Consider the following 19,415-nt stretch of genomic DNA (forward strand, 5'->3'; position numbering starts at 1 on the left):
TGTGTGTGTGTGGGGCAGTCAATAGTCTGGGAATTAAATGAAGAAAGCTGTTGAAAGATGAAACAAATACACATTAGTTATGTTTCATGGGACATTGGTTGATAGATAGTATACAATCTGAAACATACATTATCGATGCACAATAAGTTACATACAGTAATAGACAGTACAGTGAATATCAGCAATGGTAATAAATAATTGGTGTGCAGTGAGCTGTAAAATGCAAGTGCTACTGTAAATGTCAAGTCAGGTTACAGAGGTGGGATGTAGTAAGGGCCCTTGTTCAAGAGGATTACAGAATGTGGAACAAGTGCTTAGGGCTCTCAGGTTCAGTCTCCTCTGAAAAGGGAACTGCTTGAAGTGGGACTGGGCTGAGGGAGAGAAGTTGTCTTATTTTTCCTTCTCTTTTTCATATTCTAGGTCTGTGAGTAGAGTGGAGCTGGTGAATTAAAGTATTTTCTTTCCAGATCTACGTTGTTGTTTCTGCTTGGAGTGAGCAGATGTAGAGCTGTTACAGATACAGATGGACGATATGATGGCTGGTTTTTTGATGGCTGATTAGAACCGATCAAGCAGTGCTTGTGACAATGCAAATGTCCCAGAAACGCATGTGCTGTTTAGCATTCTTATTAACTATGGTATGTTTTTTTTTCCTCCCACACAAAAATTAGTTCCTGCTTGGTGAGTGTCACTAGGAATATGTGAGGCTCAGGGGCTAACTACGGAGCCATGAATTCCCAGAGGAAAGAGTGGGGTGTGCCTTAAAACAAATAATCATTTACAATGTCCATAGTTTTCTGTTTAATCATCTCTAGGTGTTGGTTACTAGACAACATGGCACAAAATGACTGACGTCTTTTCAGACCATAGAATAATTACCATTTGATGTCACCAGTTGAGTCATCAGGAAATTAGAAAAGTGTGAGTAATTCACTGTTAGTAATTCACCGTAGATCACATGGGGCAGTTGAGCACCAGTCCTGAGGAAAAGATGATACCAAATGTGGTCAGCCACAATGACATTTTATATTATTATGGAAATGAATGGACTGAGTGGTGAGAGGAACATAGAATGTGGGAATTAGTGAAGATGGTTTAGATGCTGAAGAATATAGAGCAGAGCCATATTAATAGCATCATCTACAGACCTGTTAGTCTTGTATGCAGTTCTGGAGTTCATTGACTGTCATTTTGATTTAATGTATATAACCATTTTGTGACAGAGCTTAAGTCAAACAGTGTGTAATTTTAACAGTTGTTTAGACAGGAGACAGCTTCTTGGAAACTGGTAAGAGTTCAGCAAAGGTCTAGGTGTAGAAGCACAGTGCATGCTGCCTATAGTCAGGTCTAGCTGCATCTTTCTTTAGGCTTCTGTAACCTGAAAATAAAGCTTCTGCCTTCAATTTTGATCATGGGGAGGGGGTGTATATGTTCAGCCAAGAACTGACAGTGGTGAATATTTAGGTGACAAATGGGATGACAACCTGCATGTTGTAAATCTGGGGCCTGGAGTAAAAATCCTGTTTCTTAATACTTTAGGAAATTTTCCAGAAAGTTTTCAGCAGGTTTGAAAGTAAGGGACTTGTTCTGATGTTCTGACATTAGTGGGTTTTGGATTGTAGTTTGTAATGATCTGGTAACCCATCTAGCTGGACAATTATGTTCCAGTCCTAGTATTTCAGTTTGGTAGCTATGATTCTCTTGCTAAATTAATATTTGGCACTTTTAATGACCTTGCTCTTGTAAGCCGGTTCCGAGAGCATAATTTATTTAAATTAAATGTTTATTACACTGGTAAATGGTTCTTTCGGATTGCAGGTCTCCTCCACACTTTGTTTCTCAGCAAATAGTTTGGTATTGCTAAGTTAACTAGTCATTAAACTATGGTAAGTGGAACATCTGATGTGTGTTACTGGTGCACAACAGATAAGTATTTATGCTAAAGTTATAGATGTTCCCAAGAAATTAAAAAGCCATATACTCTGACTTAAAAAAAAAATAGAAAAATAGAAAAACAGATAATAATGCCATGATTCTTTCAGGCAGAAAAATCCTACTGAGTCAAGTCTACACTTTCATAGTAGCAGGATTAGCAATCGTTGATGCAGTTCTCACCTAAAACATGGAGAAACGTGTTAATTAGAATACCTGCTAATTGGGTACATTTCAGTACGTAAATGCTGCTGTTCTCTGAGACATAGAAGCAGGTAACTTTTTTAGAACTGAATGCATTGAATGTATTGTGGACTTGCTGAAACAAAAGAAACAACTTACAAAAAGATTTAAGAAAGATTGTGTTTAATTTTTATATATTTTTTTTACTTGTAAGCAGCAAACATTAATGAAATCTTCTGTTTTGAATACATTTTAAATAAGGTTATTTAATTCAATGTCATCTCTGAAATAGAATTTACAGATTTTTAATTTACCTCAAAGCAGTATACTTCATGGTCTCCTGTTATGTATCTTGTGAAGTCTAGACAGACAGTTGACTGATTTAAAGTAGAATTAGATTTTAAAATGAGATCTCTCCTTTGGTAACTGCTGTATTTGACCAACAATGTGAATTTTATACTGAAACAAACTGGTATAACTACAAATGCATAGTTTTTCCCCATGGCCCAAGCCAAAGGAACTAAACATATAATGTTATTATTGCCTTTATTGCCTTGCTAATGTATTGAATTTTAAACCAATATGCAGTGTTGAAAGTGCTGATCTAAATACAGCAGTGAGAAAATCTAAAATTGTATGTTATCAGAAGTCTTCTTCACCACCATCCACAAGAGGAATTTCTAGACAGAGGAGTCAAAAAACATTTAAGAGTTATCAGTAAATTATTGCATTCCCTCAGACTCCAATATATTAGGAATCTTTGACAATCTTTTGACAAGCCTACTTACCATCAGCAATATCTATGCTGGGACTTGTGGAAGCAGTTTCCTCCATGGACGTGATCGCATTGGTCTTCTCAGATACGTTGCTCAACCCAACATCATGTGATGAAGATGGATGCATAGCTTGTAGACACTCTGATGGCTCTGAAATGCTGTCACATGTCTCAGAATCTCCAGTGTCCAATGGAGCATCATGCTGACTTTCTGTGGGTCCTGGATATGAAGGAGGGTCATGCTCTACTGAGTTCTGTGTGGGTTCTGGATCAGAAGAGGGAAGCACATGTGGAGGCTGGTAGCATGAACCTCTCACTGCCTCCTCGTAGGAAGGTAGAGGAATGGCGACACCATCCACTATTATGACGTTTGGACCCCTGGCATCTTCTTGTTCTTCACTTGGAAAAGATTGTATTCATTACTTTTATTTATACCATGTTAAATATTCAAATCAGTTTTAGTCTAAATTAATTTTCTATATCAACTGCTATAAGCTTCATTTCCTATAACAATGTGCCCCATTGTGTTTTGTACCTTATGTACTGTAAGTCTCTACAAATACATGTATTATGTAAATGATGTACCTTGAATTCTGATTGCTCTTGCATTTGCAGTGAGACATCTTTGCTATGATGACTAGAAACAGGGCTAACAGCACACTTGAGGTAGTGAATGCCACTGGTTTCCATGCATGCAGTAAAGATTCCTGAAAGCCAGGCCATGAAGTTTCTGAGGAAATAAATACAAGCGAATCGTCTTTACACATGATTGACGCTCACTTACATTCCTAGATGTCATATTTCCTGTAACATTTTCTACTCATCCAAAGCACCTTTTAAGTTTTAGGTACTGAGTCATATCCATTAGCCCATGAGAAAGATCTCAGACATGAATTGGGAACCCCATACAAAAATGACGTTACAGTTACAAACATTAGGTTTTAGGTACAACTTTTTAAATGTATTGTTTTATTACTTTGAGCACAAGGGATATGTTTTGTCTTTTAGAAGAGTCATTAATTTGAAAATCCTGATATTTTTTTTTCAAGAATTTCAGAAGACCTACCATCTTGGACACAGTAGATATGCATTTGAGGAAACCACTGCCCATATTGACAGGTGATGTATTTGTAGTCATTCATTAGAGAATAGCCAGGATCACAGTAGAACTCCACCACTGTCCCATGAATATAGCGGTTACATGGTTGTGGATGGCATATGTAATCTCCATGCTCCACCATCGGAGGTAAGGGACATGCTGTAAAGTGGATGTGGTTGGAGAATGTAAGTAATGAAAGTAATCTAATATAATGATAAGTGGCAAGGTCCTTTATATTGGACTGGGTCTTATAATGGAAAATATGGCCATACAGCACATATTATTAAACAATTTTAAAATTGCTTCTGTGACATTTACAATACAGACAAAATAATTAAGTAATAAAATAATGAAATTCTTCTATTAGAACATGTTGAGATAAGGGTTTAGTTTAACATAGAGCAGCATGGTGGCTTTTCAGTCACCTTCAACGTCAAGGCACCTGGGTGGCACATCCGACCATATGAGGCTATACATGCATTCCAGTAATTCTGCACCCTCCAGCTTATAACCTGGAAAACACTGGTAGTGTACTACTGTCCCGATGGGCATGGAGAACTGTGTCTCTGAGATGTTCATGTAACTATGAGGAGGAATCAAAGGGCGCAGGCAGCCTGGAACAAGAGCAAAGACCAGGAAAGCTTGATATACATCATAATATGACTAATCTAAAGTCTCCATCTAAACATCTTCTAGGTTAGGCAAATTATATTTTCCTAGATATTTTATAATAGACAACAATACAAATCTACATGCTTTCTCTTCTGTATGTATCTGGTCACAAAGTACCTAATTGTAGAAAATAGGACTCCCATTTTTTTAAGACAGTTACAGTCAGATTACAGTACATAATACCTTGACAGATGGGCTGATTGTCCCACGTTCCATCCTCTTGGCAAACTGACTCCATGCTCTCTGTGTCAGGATAACGGATTTGAAATCCCTCATAACATCTGATAATAAGGTTATCACCTGGCCTGTAGGTCTTATTAGCTACAACAGCATCCTCAATATATGGAGGAAGACATTCTATGAAGAAAACATATTTGTGTTGATTATTAAACACGTCTTTACAATGTTAAATGTTTTATACACACACACACACACACACACACACACACACACACACACACACACACACACACACACACACACACACACACACACACACACAGAGCAGAATTTAAAATGAACTCTGTCCTGTTGTTTGTAGTTATAGGTAGAATTATAAGAGGCTAAATAAAAAAAATGAGTACTGAAATACTTTGTCTTAAATCATTAATGGCTCTTGGCCCTTGGACTTTTAAGAATCTGGAAACTAGAAATTAAAAACTTCCTTTAATTTGAGTGCAATTGTAATCAGAGAAATATATTCAATTAAATTATTGTTCTAACTGTCTATAAAAAGTCACAAATAAAAAAAAAACTTTATTAAACCTTATACTGTTATTTTCTGTGAAGTTTGAACAATACATATGTTACTTTTCAACACAGAATGCAGCCTAAAATATCAGGCAACTAATCAAAAATACTGCCATACAATATTGTACACTGTCTGACCTGCTGAAGATAAAATACCAACAAGTATTGGTTTATTTAAGTAATCAGAACAGTGGAAATTGCAGCTGGTAGCTGCTTAAACTAAGCTGGATCTTACATACAGCAAATTTAGTATTAATATTACGCTCATCATTAATATTGTTTTAACTCTATTTACTTAATTGGCCTTTACTCACCTTCAGGAAGGCACACTGGTTTGAGGCTTGGTCTCCATCCCATTGATCCATTATGAAACAAAACACAGGTGATCTTTGATACTCCTTTTAGTCTGTATCCCCCTAAACAAGAGAATCTGGCCATAGCATTCTCAAAGAAAACACCAGAACTTGGTGTTCTGCTTCCATGCTCGGGGACACCCGGATCTCTACAGAACTGCTCTGCTGAAAAATCAGTGACAAGACAACTGATTTACTGTATACATGTTTATACAGTAATATATGCTTTTTTGAATAGCCTTTCACTGTATTTACTGTTTATTTGCAATATCGTAGGTGTATCATGATCAAAGGTGAACCTGAAACGCTGCATGACTAAGGAGCAGTATATGATGCAGACAAACAAGCCTGATCATTTAGTCGACTATAATCATTTCTTTGCATGTAAAGAATCTCTGTATTGTCCATGCATGATATTATTACCACCACTTTAGCATTACTCCTTGTATAAGGTTTACAGCTTGCACTTTTTTGAGTCCAAAGCTAAGTGCGTTGCATTGAGAGTAGAAAGCCTTTACCTATGGAAGCCTGTGGGAAGGCGGTGACCAGCTGAAGAGGAAAGATGCTGAATATCACAAGAAACTGGCCGGTGAAAGCAATACGGACAAACGGAGACGTCTTTCTGTCTACCTTCATGATGATTCATCTTTCACATCCGAAGAATCGGATATTTTAGTGCTCTGAAACGGATGAAGATAAGAACAATAAGCTGGGGGAAACGTCGGAAATCCGCTGTGATTCGGCGAATATATCAGCCCGTTATAGCATTGCCTTTCCATAGCACAGAAAGACAGCAGGCAAAGCGCCATAGTACGCCTTAAGTGGCAAAGGGCTTGTATAGCGATTCCGCATAATACATTTAAATGGCATTTTCGGATTCATCTCGCTCAAGCCTGTACGGCGCGTTGTGCTGTTTTTCTTCTCATTAGCCGTTGCATAGTCTGTGATGAAAAACGCGTCAGCTTGCGGAGACAGGATGAAGCGCAGAGTCAAGAAATTACACGTAGAGGCTTCTTCATTAAAAGAAAAAAGAAAAAAGAAAAAAAGTGCACTTACCCAAAACTGGCATGCTTCAATTTAGTGCCCTGATCACTTTCACTCTAGTTTATAATTATAGATGAAATATTCAATCTGTACAATGATGTGCCCTTGAATGTACTTTTTGAATTTCTTTACCAGTTAAAGAAAATCAGGTTGGGACTTTTTTGTGCGTAAAGGTGACACTTCCTCGTGACGAGGGCATGAGTTACTGTATTGTACGGGTCAAAGTACATGCCATTCACATGGCATATAAAATCTCAGACGAGTTTTTATGTATAACTAATTCTGTTATTTTGGGACATAAGGGAAATAGGAACAGGTTCATTTAACAACATTTATTCTCTGGCCTGATGAGTCAATGTGAAAAGGAATTTTAAAAAAGCCCTTGCAGAAAATGCTTGATAGAAATCAAATAGTTGATGTGACATCACTGATGTGAGGAAGTGTGTTCAGCATCAAAAAAAAAAGAAAAAAAAAGAAAAGGAAGCTGACATAAAAAAAAGGAAATATGAAAAATGCCAAATGCTTTGTCTAGTTTTTAGTAAGGCTGGAAAATTGTGACTATTTCCACATATTTTATGATGCGTACATTGACGTTAAAGGTATTTGCCCCCTCCCGATTTCCTCTAATTTTGCACATTTGTCACACTGAATACTTTTATAACGTCATACTGTACATGAGAACATGAAGTAAGCAAGGATTTTTCAGTAGTCCACTAAAATCAATAAACAGTCTCACCTTTAATAGAAACATGTATAATGCAGTAAAGTGTGAAGGCTTTTGAGCAAGATTTATTCATTTAAGGTCCACAGAGTCTCAATGGGCTCCAGGGCTTGAACATGAAATGAAACAATGCTTTTCCAGGACTATGGTGCTACATGAAACAAAACATAAAGTGTATTGTGTGCAAGGAAATGCAAGACAAAACACTACAGGACAGATAGTGCTTACCAGTATACATTCTGTAATTGAGCATCTGTGAAAAATAAGAGAATTGTAAACAATAGAGGGTTCTTGTAAATATATATACACATATAATAACATCGGTTGGTGGCAGCAAAGGATTGTGGTGTGCCAAAACAGCATGTAAACTGTGCTTATATGAGTGGATCTTTAAACATAGTTGTATACTGAATGCGTGCAACTCCCAAACCAGACAGTGATGCATCTGCTCAGGTTGCTCTAGATGGGCTTTCCTCATACTACGTAAGAGGTAGAGAAGGTGCTGGACTTTCATGGTGATGGAGCTGGTGTTGAGTGACCAAGAGGTTTTCCACCAGGTTAACACAGAGGAATTTGGTGCTCTTGACAATCTTCTCAGAGGATATATTAATATTCAGAAGAGAATGGTCACACTGTGCTCTCCTGAAGTCAACAATCATCTCTTTTGTTTTGTCAATATTTAGAGAATACACTGTTCACCTCCTCTCTGTGTGCTGACTTATTTTTCTTGCTGAGCAGATAGCCTCGATGGGCCCCAGTGCTCAGTATGGTGGTACTAGAGATGTTGTTCCCAATCTGTGAAGTTCTCCTGTAGTTAATATCTGGACTAGTGTGGCCTGCAGTTCCTTAGATGTTTATCTGTTTTTTGTGACTTGCTGGTTATGTTGTTCATATGCTTTTGAAAGAATTTTTGGTTCACTGCTGTTCAAGGTTTCGCCATTTAGAGAAAATCAGTCACTGTAGTTCATTAGAAATGCCATTGTAATGACTTCCAGACTGATATATTTTAATAAAAATAATTTTTATTAAATACAGTGTATGTATAATTTAAGAATTTTCAAGATGTTCCAAATTTCAAAACCATTTTCAATTATAGTAGAGATAGTATACTTAAAAGGTCCCTGGTTGTAAAATAACTTTATGAACCCCTGCTAATGTAAACTATTTTCATTAACTAAGCATATCTAGCTTATTTTGTATTATTATTTAAAAAAAACTATTATTTAAAAATGTTTTCACAAACGCCTTTATTAACACTTAACCAAAGATGCCTCTTTAAATGTGGATCTAAGTGCCATAATCTGACAAATTATATTGGATTGAAATTAGTGACTAATTGATTCAAAGTGATTGGGTTTTTGACACAGATGTAACAAACTGAATGTAGCTATTTTTTTAGTTTTATTTCTGTTAAAATCCAATACTGTCAATTAATATTTCACAAATTTTACAATGTGTTTTGTTCTAGAGTAAAAATGACTTAAACCAATACCTGAATAATTGAATAAAATATGACAAAAGAGAAACCCACACATTTTTCCCTTCAGATTTGAAACCCTGAAGTTTTCAGTATTGTTATTCAGCGGTGTTATGTGAGGTGGTGTTTTATTACTGGAAACAAAGCTCAGACAAAAAACAAAACAAAACAAAAAAACACTTGAATTCACTTAAATATTTGCAGTATGCATAAAGTCACATGCAAAACTGATTACTTGTGTTTAATCTAATATGAGGCTTGTGCGATCTGGTGAAACTGAAAGGATTGTGTTTGAAGACAAGTAAAGTCCTAACAAAGCTATTAACTATTAACAGACCCACAGCATGCTTAAGCACATATATAACATATATTGTATGTGTGAATATAGACTTAAATAAAACATTGATGGAAAAAACTTTATGTATATTAATGCTGGAGTCCAGATTAACATGTCAGTAAGTCAGATATCTCAGGTCATTTAAATAGAGATTAAATGTCGCTGGCTTTCACCTTAAGAGAGTAAATATAAAGGCATTAAAACACAAACACCTTTCTTGTGACAAATTTGAGTCAAAATGAGTTGTGTTAGTGGACAGATATAGATATATAGTATTTCAGATTTTAAATTAAATTCTGATTTTATACACACACACACACACACACACACACACACACACACACACACACACACACACACACACACACACACACACAATCTCACACACACAATCTCACACACACGTTCTCGTTTCTGCTTTTTCCTTGATCTGGGTTAGAAGTACTCTTTGCTGTATGAACAACTATAACACTTTGTCGCCATTGAAGTAGTTTGAATTTAAATGTCTGTGGAACTAGTTTTTTGTTCTGTGCAACATGGGGCACTATCAAGGTGGAAATTCTTTAGGGGGTGATAAATGTGGTTGGCAGTGATATCCGGATGGGCTGAGGCATTCATGTGCCCCTCCATTGGTGCTGAGAGTATAGGAGGATGTTGCATTGCCACCTCTCTCCTGAACTCTTACACAGTCAGGTCAAATTATTTTTGATAGGTAAGTACACAAAAAATATAATAACTATTAGGTTTATATGTTTCTCAATAAAGTATCTTTTACTCATCCTAAAATATGATATCTGGGTACAATGCCCATCATAGGTTCTTTCATTATAAATGCAATATAAACACACATTTTTGTTATTACTTCAGAATCATTCAGACTAATAATATCTGGAATTTATGTATAAACTTTTTTGAATTTCTTTACCAGTTAAAGAAAATCAGGCTGGGACTTTTTTGTGCATAAAGGTGACAATATATATAAGACCTATATAGATAAGACCTATATACTCCACTGGAGTCGCAAAAGCTGCATGATTTCTTGTGTAATTTACAGAAGGTGTAACAAGCGTGCCAGTTATTGGAGTATTACTCATAAGACGAACACATTTTGATTTGTTTACCAGCTTGGACCCTTCAGAACAAGAACACTTGTAACTTCCGAATGTGTTAATGCATTGTTGTTCACAGTTGTGGTGATTAGACCTGCACTCGTCTAAATCTGTGCAATTTGTCTCATCTTTGATGAAGCCTTCAGGGCAATCATACATATCGCTTAGCATTGGGCAGGTGTCAGAGTTGCAGTAGTACTCACAACGTTCAGGATATTTCCTCTTTGGCCTGAAATTTGGATTACAGGAACACATGTGGCCTCCGGGAACCTTTTTACAATAGTGTTCACAGGGACCGAGTAGACAGTCTTTGTTATTCAGAATTTGCACTTCGGATGGTGTATTCTCCCAGCAGTTTTCCCACTGAACACCGTCACACATAAATCCGTCAGCTTGTTCCTCACATGAGCGCTCAGTTAAATTCCTGTTACTAGAAACCAGCATGCACCTTGAGGAACACGTCGCATCTTCGCTTCCTCTGTTTAGAGTCACAGAATCACCTCGAGAATTCCTGTTTCTGCTTAAACAATTACCTTCTGTTCCAATCCAGAAATGCCCATCTTTGTTGAAAAGCAAGCTGTTGATACTTTTACTCGATGGGGTTAGTAATTTACCTCCATTTTCCATGCAGATCTTTTGGGCTGCTCTGAAGTTGGCTTGCATTTCATGAACGCATGTGCAAGTTCTTACATCTTCTTTGTATGCACAGCGTAGTGTCTGTCCCACATGAAAGGAGATTAAAATAATAAACAAGATGACTGCTGTGTAGGAATCCATTCTCTAGCAAACTTATTGTGTAGAGACTGGTCACAAGTGTGAGCCGAAATGCTGATATGGACAACTTCAAGCACTTTAGTGCCTAAAGGATTGTCAACAGAGGAAGGAAACCCCTCCTACATGTATTTGTGTCATTTCTGGCTCAGTCTTTCCTCTGTGGAATACAGTCACTGTTCGGTAGCCACAGCACACAAACATACTGATTCCAGAATAAAGACATATTTTTATTTATTTTAATGTTTGCATTTCATTATGGACTGGTGTGAGAATTTTTACACAGGTTTTCCTCTCACCCCAAATATAGGTGATCAGCCAAAATATTTTTGGTACTGTAGGAGTGTTTAGTTTAACACTAGAACTGAAAGTCCAACATCTAACATTGTTTATATTAGCTTATAGACTCCAGTTAACATGTCTGCTGAATTCTATTTTTAAAATTAAATTTTTTCATATAAAACAACATAATCGGAAGACATACTAAACTGACACCCCTGTCAGCTAGCTTACTGCTTCCCTAAAGCATGCAATTTTGGAAGATCAGCAACATCTGTGGTGGTTTGAAATCAGTGACTGACTCAAAATCTGTACATATCTTGTGACATAAAAATGTTGGAAATCCTGACTAGTTACACCAGGTCTGTCAGCTACCAGTATCTGTCTATTGTTACCACTCGAACACGCAGTACATAAGGCAATGCAACAGTTTCACAAGATCCACAATATTTAACAAAATGTGGAAAAAAATCACAAAATCAAGGTTGTTTTTTTAAGTAAGTCTTATACTAACTTCAGTAAATATTCATAGAACAAGGTTAACTAACATTAAAATAGTTATGATAATCTCACACTGATGTCATGGTATGAATATGGTGCAAGTAGTTTCAGTTATTCCCTTCTTGCTTCAATGTCTGGTGTAATTCAGGATTTTATATAAAGTCACCACCAGTGTGTTTAATTAAACCTTGATACAGCAAAAATATAAGAGGAAATTTCTAAATTGTTTACATTGAATGGTACACAGAAATACATATAATGTGTGTCTTTATTGGGTACAGTTCTACTAATATAAAAACACATTATTGTTGGGATAACAGTGGCATCCTGGATCCTCCTGCAATTTGTTTTCATACCCAAGTAGTTTGATAATTAAGTACACATAATATATGCCACTTTTGAACATTGTTAAATCATATGGGTGACTTTGGCTTCATTTTCCAATAAAGTGTGTTTTACTGTAACTTAAATATGATATCTGGGCACTTTGGTATACAGCAATGTCCATCATTAGTCCTTTCACGATGACAGAAATATTACCACACATTTTTGTTAACACAGCAGAATCATTCAGACTACAGAAATCTGGTATATAAATAGGTATGTAAATAGTTTTAATCTTACCACCATTTTTAGCAATAACTGTTTACACTGATATGAGCTCATAAATGTAACAGATATAATAATGCAATTATAAAACAATAAAACAATAATATTACATCAATACATAATTTAAATGAGCTAAAAATCAAATGTCTTGCAAGAAATTATTAGAGGTCTTGAATACAAGAAGAAGTTTTACAGCTGTAACTGTGCTTCTTGAACTGTGATTTCTTCTGGAGCATCGTTGTCTTTTAGAAGTAAATCAGATTTGTTTTTTCGTAAATAATACAGACGTCCTACCACAGCAGGTATGGCCAGAAGGATAAACAGTATAAGACCTATATACTCCACTGGAGTCGCAAAAGCTGCATGACTTGATGTGTTTACAGAAGGTGTAACAAGTGTGCCAGTTATTGGAGTATCATACATAAGACCAACACATTTTGATTTGTTTACCAGCTTGAACTCTTCAGAACAAGAACACTTGTAACTTCCGAATGTGTTAATGCATTGTTGTTCACAGTTGTGGTAATTCGTCATGCACTCATCTAAATCTGTGCAACGTGTCTCATCTTTGAGGAAGCCTTTATTACACTTGCACTTGGGGCAACGTGGGCAGGATTCAGAGTCACAAAAGTACTCACAACGTTCAGGATATTCCCTGGTTATCCTGGACACCGGAAAGCAGGAACACATGTAACCACCAGGAACCACTGTACAACGGTGTTCACAGGGACTCAATAGACAACTCTCGTTTTTCAGAATTTGCACTTCAGATGGTCTATTCTCCCAGCAGTTTTCCCACTGAACGCCGTCACACATAAATCCGTCAGCTTGTTCCTCGCATGAGCGCTCAGTTAAATTCCTGTTACTAGAAACCAGCATGCACCTTGAGGAACACGTCACATCTTCGCTTCCTCTGTTTAGAGTCACAGAATCACCTAGAGAATTCCTGTTTCTGCTTAAACAATTACCTTCTGTTCCAATCCAGAAATGCCCATCTTTGTTGAAAAGCAAGCTGTCGATACTTTTACTCGATGGGGTTAGTAATTTACCTCCATTTTCCATGCAGATCTTTTGGGCTGCTCTGAAGTTGGCTTGCATTTCATGAACACATGTGCAAGTTCTTACATCTTCTTTGTATACACAGCGTAGTGTCTGTCCCACATGAAAGGAGATTAAAATGATAAACAAGATGACTGCTGTGTAGGAATCCATTCTCTAGCAAACTTATTGTATAGAGACTGGTCTCAAGTGTGAGCTGAAATGCTGAGGTACAGAACTTTAGGCACCATAATAAACCTTGAAAAAAGAAGGAAACCCCTCCTCAACATGTCATATGTGGCTCCACCTTTCCTTAGAATACAGTCATAAGACCAACACCCACTGATCAGAAGCTGCCTTGTCTTATAGAAAATAATCGGAAATCCAAACAAAGAATATTTTTATACCAAAGAAAAGTGGAAGTGCAGACAATGTGTCTTTGATGTCTATAACATGAATAACTGTGCCGGGCTTTTGAGTTGAATTTTGTTATTTTATTCCCTGCTCCAAAAATCTTGGGTTATGAGTGTAGATCAACTCAACACAGTGTTTACATTTTTGATACAGTATTTTGATTACTTTTATACTTTTAATTGTTGTTTGGCTCAAGTATATTTTAAAAAATGACCTAAATTATTTTACCACTCTACCTTAAAATTCAAAGGTAACAAAAGATTTTATTGTGCAATGAAGATTAGTTGGTGGCAGTTTGTTACTGATCAATAACGCAACTAATAGTAACACATGTGCCCTATTTATATATTCATACATTAAAACGAAAAATAGTGATACAGCCATTCTGTAACGTAAAAAGTATATGGCTCATGAATAACTGATATAATTATAGTGGCAACTCCAATGTTCATCACTAATATAAACATTTGAAAAGTTTATATACTGTAAATAAAACATGAACTCCAACAGATTAGACAAAAGCAGAAAACAAAATCAAAGTCCGTTTATTATTAAGACTCAGATTTGTTTCAGTATTAATTTATTAACTATTAAGCACATTGCTTTGACCCATTACAGATTGTTGATTGCTGAACTTAACACAATTTAACCTCAACTTGTTACAATGTTTTCAAACATAGACTTTCATAGACAAACAGAAACATAGTATCTTAGAATTTCTTTCTTTTTTCTTTTTTTAAACAATTTTTAGAATTGAGCTGCCATATATATTTGTTTACAGGTTATGGATCTTCCTTTAGGATGGTGTGAGTAACCATTCTTTAAGATGGTTTAACGATGTTGTGAGTTGTATAATGTGAAACCCATTTAATTACTGTGATTGGCCAGTTAAGCTTCTAAACTATAACATTCAATAATAAACTACAGCTTCAATAATCACAAGATTCATCAAGAACTCAATTTTTGCTCTGTGGGAATACCTAAAATGTCTATAGAAAACCTTAGAAATGAGTAAATGTGTATTAAAAACAAGTTTAAGGTAGAGTCGTTAAGTAAACTAAAACTCCACTGAATGATTTTAAAGAGTGTATAACTTTATAACCTTAATTAAAGTGGATGGTAGGCTAGTCTATAGCAAACTCAATTAAAAATATAGCTGCAAGCAGCGATGGCGGTCCCTCACGCGTTTTTTTATCGCTATACGGTGCCTCCCAGAAAACAATGCACGGTGGGAAAGTGCATGAAGTTGGTAAATATCAGTGGACTATTTTATGTTGTTACTGACCCATTTGGGGACTGTAGGTAAATGAAACCCCACATTTTAGACAAACGGGGGCGCTAGTGAGCCACTTAAGAGACACACCTTTGTCTGACCTTTTTGTCCACACTTAACAGCCGACAAATGTGATGTGTGTGTCAAATTTCAAGTTAATCTAAGCATGCCAAGAGCCTTAAATATGCCTGAAATAAAAGTAAACTTTGACACGATGCCATGGCAACGGTGTTTGAGATATCAAAAATCCGTTCGCAATTTCGCATTAGATTCAATCGCATGAATCCTCTAGGAGGAGTATTTAAAAGTTCATTGCATGCAACTGTGAAAAAATCCACCTTTGTGACTGGGGCCTGTTGGTGGCGCTATACCCGGGACTCATAATAAGCACATCGATGCGATCGGAATCCTTGGCCGAACATACACACGGCGAATAATCCCAAAAAGACATTTTTTGCTTTAGAAATTAGACACTTTTTGTTTCTTTGAATCCGCCATAACTTAGTTGCCTCGCCAAAACAGCACCGTTTGAGATATCAAAAATCCCTTCAGAATTTAGCAAGTGCAATGTCTCAGCATCATGTTCACCACGTTTGGTGTAAACTGCATGAATGTCCTAGGAGGGGTATTTAAAAGTTCACCACATGCAACTGTTGTGACTGACACACTTCCTGTCGCCTGTTGGTGGCGCTATGTCCGAGATTCACAATAGGCACATCGATGCGTTCAGAATCCTTGGCCGAACATACACACCGCGTGTCATCACAATAAGACATTTTTTGCTTTAGATACAAGACTCTACCTGTTTCTCTGAATTCGTCATAATTAGTCGCCTCGCCATGGCAGCACCGTTTGAGATATCAAAAATCCCTTCGGAATTTAGCAAGTGCAATGTCTCAGCATCATGTTCACCACGTTTGATGTCAATCGCATGAATTCCCTAGGAGGAGTATATAAAAGTTCATTGCATGCAACTGTTGTGACTGACAGACTTCCTGGCGCCTGTTGGTGGCGCTATACCCAGGACTCACAATAGGCACATCGATGCGATCGGAATCGTTGGCCGAACATACCGCGTGTCATCACAATAAGACATTTTTTGCTTTAAATATTAGACATTTCCTGTTTCTCTGAATTCGCCATAACTTCGTCGCTAATGATAACTATCCCTCCCTGTTCCCTGTTGTGAAAGGTCCCTAGAGAACCACTAGGGGTCATTTCTCTCTCTCTCTCTCTCTCTCTCTCTCTCTCTCTCTCTCTCTCTCTCTCTCTCTCTCTCTCTCTCTCTCTCTCTCTGTGTGTGTGTGTGTGTGTGTGTGTGTGTGTGTGTGTGTGTGTGTGTGTGTGTGAGAGAGAGAGAGAGAGAGAGAGAGAGAGAGTACGTTTATACATTTACAAGCATCATTTTAAAAATCATTAGGCCATAACAGGTTATAAAGCGTTATTCATGAAAGGCGAGTTGGTCTGATTTAGTTCATTGAGACATTAAGAATATCTTGTATCAAATGTCAAGTCTTATTGATTAATATATATATATATATATATATATATATATATATATATATATATATATATATATATATATATATATATATATACACATACACACACACAAAGAATTCAAAGTACAAGTGACAGTGTGAAAAGCAAAATCAAAACAACAGTGAAGTTTTTTCTGGTCTAATGTTGTCCATTATACATTATAATAAGTTTAGCGCTGTCAGTAGATTCTGTTCCTCTGCATTTCTAAGTGATTTGTGTATCCAGAAGATACCCAGCAGTAGCTGTCTGCAGTGGCGCTTTTCTTCTTAGCGTCTTTGCGTGAGCGATTCCAACGGTGAATAACAATAACCACAGTGAGTGTAATCAGGAGGACTAAGGGGATTATCGAGCTCAAGGCATACACCAATATCCAAGAACCGACAACTGAGCCATCTTTGCGCACGCTTTTATGCGATTCCGCAGTTGTGTCGGTTAAACGTGGCGTGACGGTGGTTATTCCCAGCTGATCAAATCTTGTAGTTAACAATATTTCGGAATGACGTGTGCGCGTTTGGTCTGGAACACAGCTGATGCCGTTCTTAGCTAAGCGGAAGCCTGGGCTACAAGAACACGTGTAGCTGCCGTCCGTATTGCTGCATATACCTTCACAGGGCCGACTCAGACATTCGTCCACATCTACACACTGATCTTCATACTTTCTAAAGCCAGGAGAGCAGTAGCACGAGAACGAACCCTCGGAATTGAGACACTTTGCGCGATGTGCGCACACCGATTCTGCGCATTCGTCTATGTCCTGGCACATACCATTAACTTCCTTAAAGCCTTTCTTGCATTCACATTCATAACCCCCTTGTTTATTGTGACATATATGACCGTTACAAATGTCCTGGGTACATTCGTCAACATCACCGCAGCTGACGTTGTCTTTGGAAAGATCAAAGCCGTCAAGACACGTGCATACGAACCCGATCGGATTTGGCGTGCATTCGTGTTCGCAAGGTGAATTGCGGCAGGGGTCTTTAAGGAAACATGTTACTTTATCGTCGCCGAGGTAATAGTCCTTCTTACATTCACAACGCACTCCGGTTTTATCCTCGAAGCAAAGCTGATCGCATCCCCCGTTTCTGTTCTTGCAATCTCGCAGATCCGAGGCGCAAAATGGTCCGGGCTTTTCCCAGACAAAATGAGCCCCTTTTTCTTCACATATCGAGGAAATTTTCATATCACTGTCATAAGCACAAGTTATCTCAGCGTTTGTTGCATGAGGAAACATATCCAAATTGCCATCTTGTTTAATTGGCACGTTTAAAAATGGAACTGTGTAATTAACCTCTCCTGGTCCTGCAAATAACAAAGGTTTGCACATGCCCCTGAAATAATACACACACATATAATGTCCGTGCGCTTTACAAGATCCATCGCTCCATTTAAGATCCTTGGTTGAAGTAGAGAGCGAAACGCAGCGCTCTTCAGTACAAGTGCTCATTGGTTCCTTTATCCAGTTAGAATAGTAGGAATCCGGCGCGCCAGAGATCCACCTGAAGCCGTGCAGAACCTCGTCACTGAGCACACAGCTCCCTTTAGAAAGCTTCAGTCCTATCCAGACTTTTTCAAGCCCTGGACGCTTCCCGGCTAACGCGAGAAGTGACTTCAATACTTCCAAATCATTTTTCTCTCTTACTGTGATCAAGTATCCGCCGTTGTCGTAGCAATTGGCGACGGCTCTTTGAAACTCTACCTTTTCTGTGTGGAGACTGAAACACGCGTTGGCTGTGCACTTGCTGATGGCACAATGCGCACTTTCAGTATCCAGCAGAACGCAGAGGACCGCTAACAGGGCGCAGAGCATCTTCGATTTAAAGCATATATACCCAGTTTATGTACCAGACTAGATACTGTTTGTAGGCCCCTTTAACAGCTCAGCCGTGAAATGCCTTATTCAAACAGACTCATCCTGTTTAGAGAATATTCCTAAGCGGAAATAATATTTAGCAACACACTTCTTTTGTCTTTTCTCAAAGCATCTTCCTGTCCGGAAGTTTAAACAATTGCCCATATGGCCAAACTTTTTTGGGACTCCAGATGGTATCTATGCGGAAAGCAAATGAGTTTGAAACCAAGTTTATCAAGTTGTTTGGAAATAAAATTTTGGTAAATTTAAGGTTTCTAAGTGAACTTCACATTTGCAGAACTTATAAGAACTAGTTTTTTTAAATGTTCTTTGTGCTTAATTTACCAATACAAGTATTGTATTTACAGTTCTAATAAATGGTTTATTTTTTAGAATGAATACTATGAAGGAATGGAATAATTAGGAATGGATTAATTAATGGATTAACATTGACTGTAGTAGCATTTACATTGGGAATGTTGCCAGAATTGGAAATATATGTGTGAACACAGACAAGCAAATTAATACAAACAGTGAAATATCCCAGTTAAGTTACACTAATTATAAGCAATCTTGGCGCATCCAAATCAAATTAGTGGACTGGAGCTCATAAATACTTCACATCGTGTCCCCCTATGAAAGGACAGATGCAGTCTCTGAGCTGGTGTGGTAGTCATAATGTTT

General features: G+C 37.4%; 3 protein-coding genes across 6 annotated transcripts; all 3 read right to left on the bottom strand.

The window, feature by feature from the left end:
- Nucleotides 1–2,281: 2,281 nt before the first annotated feature.
- On the bottom strand, nt 2,282–10,793 carry susd4 (sushi domain containing 4). Of its 4 annotated transcripts, none has more exons than XM_027172658.1 (9): nt 10,656–10,793; nt 6,283–6,444; nt 5,726–5,929; nt 4,845–5,018; nt 4,415–4,603; nt 3,957–4,148; nt 3,476–3,620; nt 2,904–3,289; nt 2,282–2,795 (listed from the first exon to the last, which is right to left on the bottom strand). In XM_027172658.1, the coding sequence occupies exons 2-9, from the start codon at nt 6,398–6,400 to the stop codon at nt 2,758–2,760; spliced, it is 1,446 nt and encodes a 481-aa protein (XP_027028459.1). In that variant the 5' UTR covers nt 6,401–6,444; nt 10,656–10,793; the 3' UTR covers nt 2,282–2,757. The 4 variants fall into 4 exon arrangements, with proteins under 4 accessions (XP_027028459.1, XP_027028460.1, XP_027028457.1 ...); XM_027172659.2 differs by lacking the exon at nt 10,656–10,793 and adding an exon at nt 6,821–8,767 and having other exon boundaries at nt 5,726–5,926; XM_027172656.2 differs by lacking the exon at nt 10,656–10,793 and adding an exon at nt 6,821–8,542.
- On the bottom strand, nt 8,912–11,320 carry LOC113659697 (fibrillin-1). The gene has a single exon (XM_027172660.2). It carries the CDS (start codon nt 11,227–11,229, stop codon nt 10,282–10,284), a length of 948 nt encoding a protein of 315 aa, XP_027028461.1. The 5' UTR covers nt 11,230–11,320; the 3' UTR covers nt 8,912–10,281.
- Nucleotides 11,321–16,362: 5,042 nt separating this feature from the next.
- LOC113659344 (complement component C1q receptor) lies at nt 16,363–18,816 on the bottom strand. Its single transcript, XM_027172048.2, has one exon. The coding sequence runs from the start codon at nt 18,687–18,689 to the stop codon at nt 17,058–17,060; it is 1,632 nt and encodes a 543-aa protein (XP_027027849.2). The 5' UTR covers nt 18,690–18,816; the 3' UTR covers nt 16,363–17,057.
- Nucleotides 18,817–19,415: the final 599 nt, after the last annotated feature.

Source organism: Tachysurus fulvidraco, chromosome 12 (assembly GCF_022655615.1).
Source record: "Tachysurus fulvidraco isolate hzauxx_2018 chromosome 12, HZAU_PFXX_2.0, whole genome shotgun sequence".
Taxonomy (NCBI): domain Eukaryota; kingdom Metazoa; phylum Chordata; class Actinopteri; order Siluriformes; family Bagridae; genus Tachysurus; species Tachysurus fulvidraco.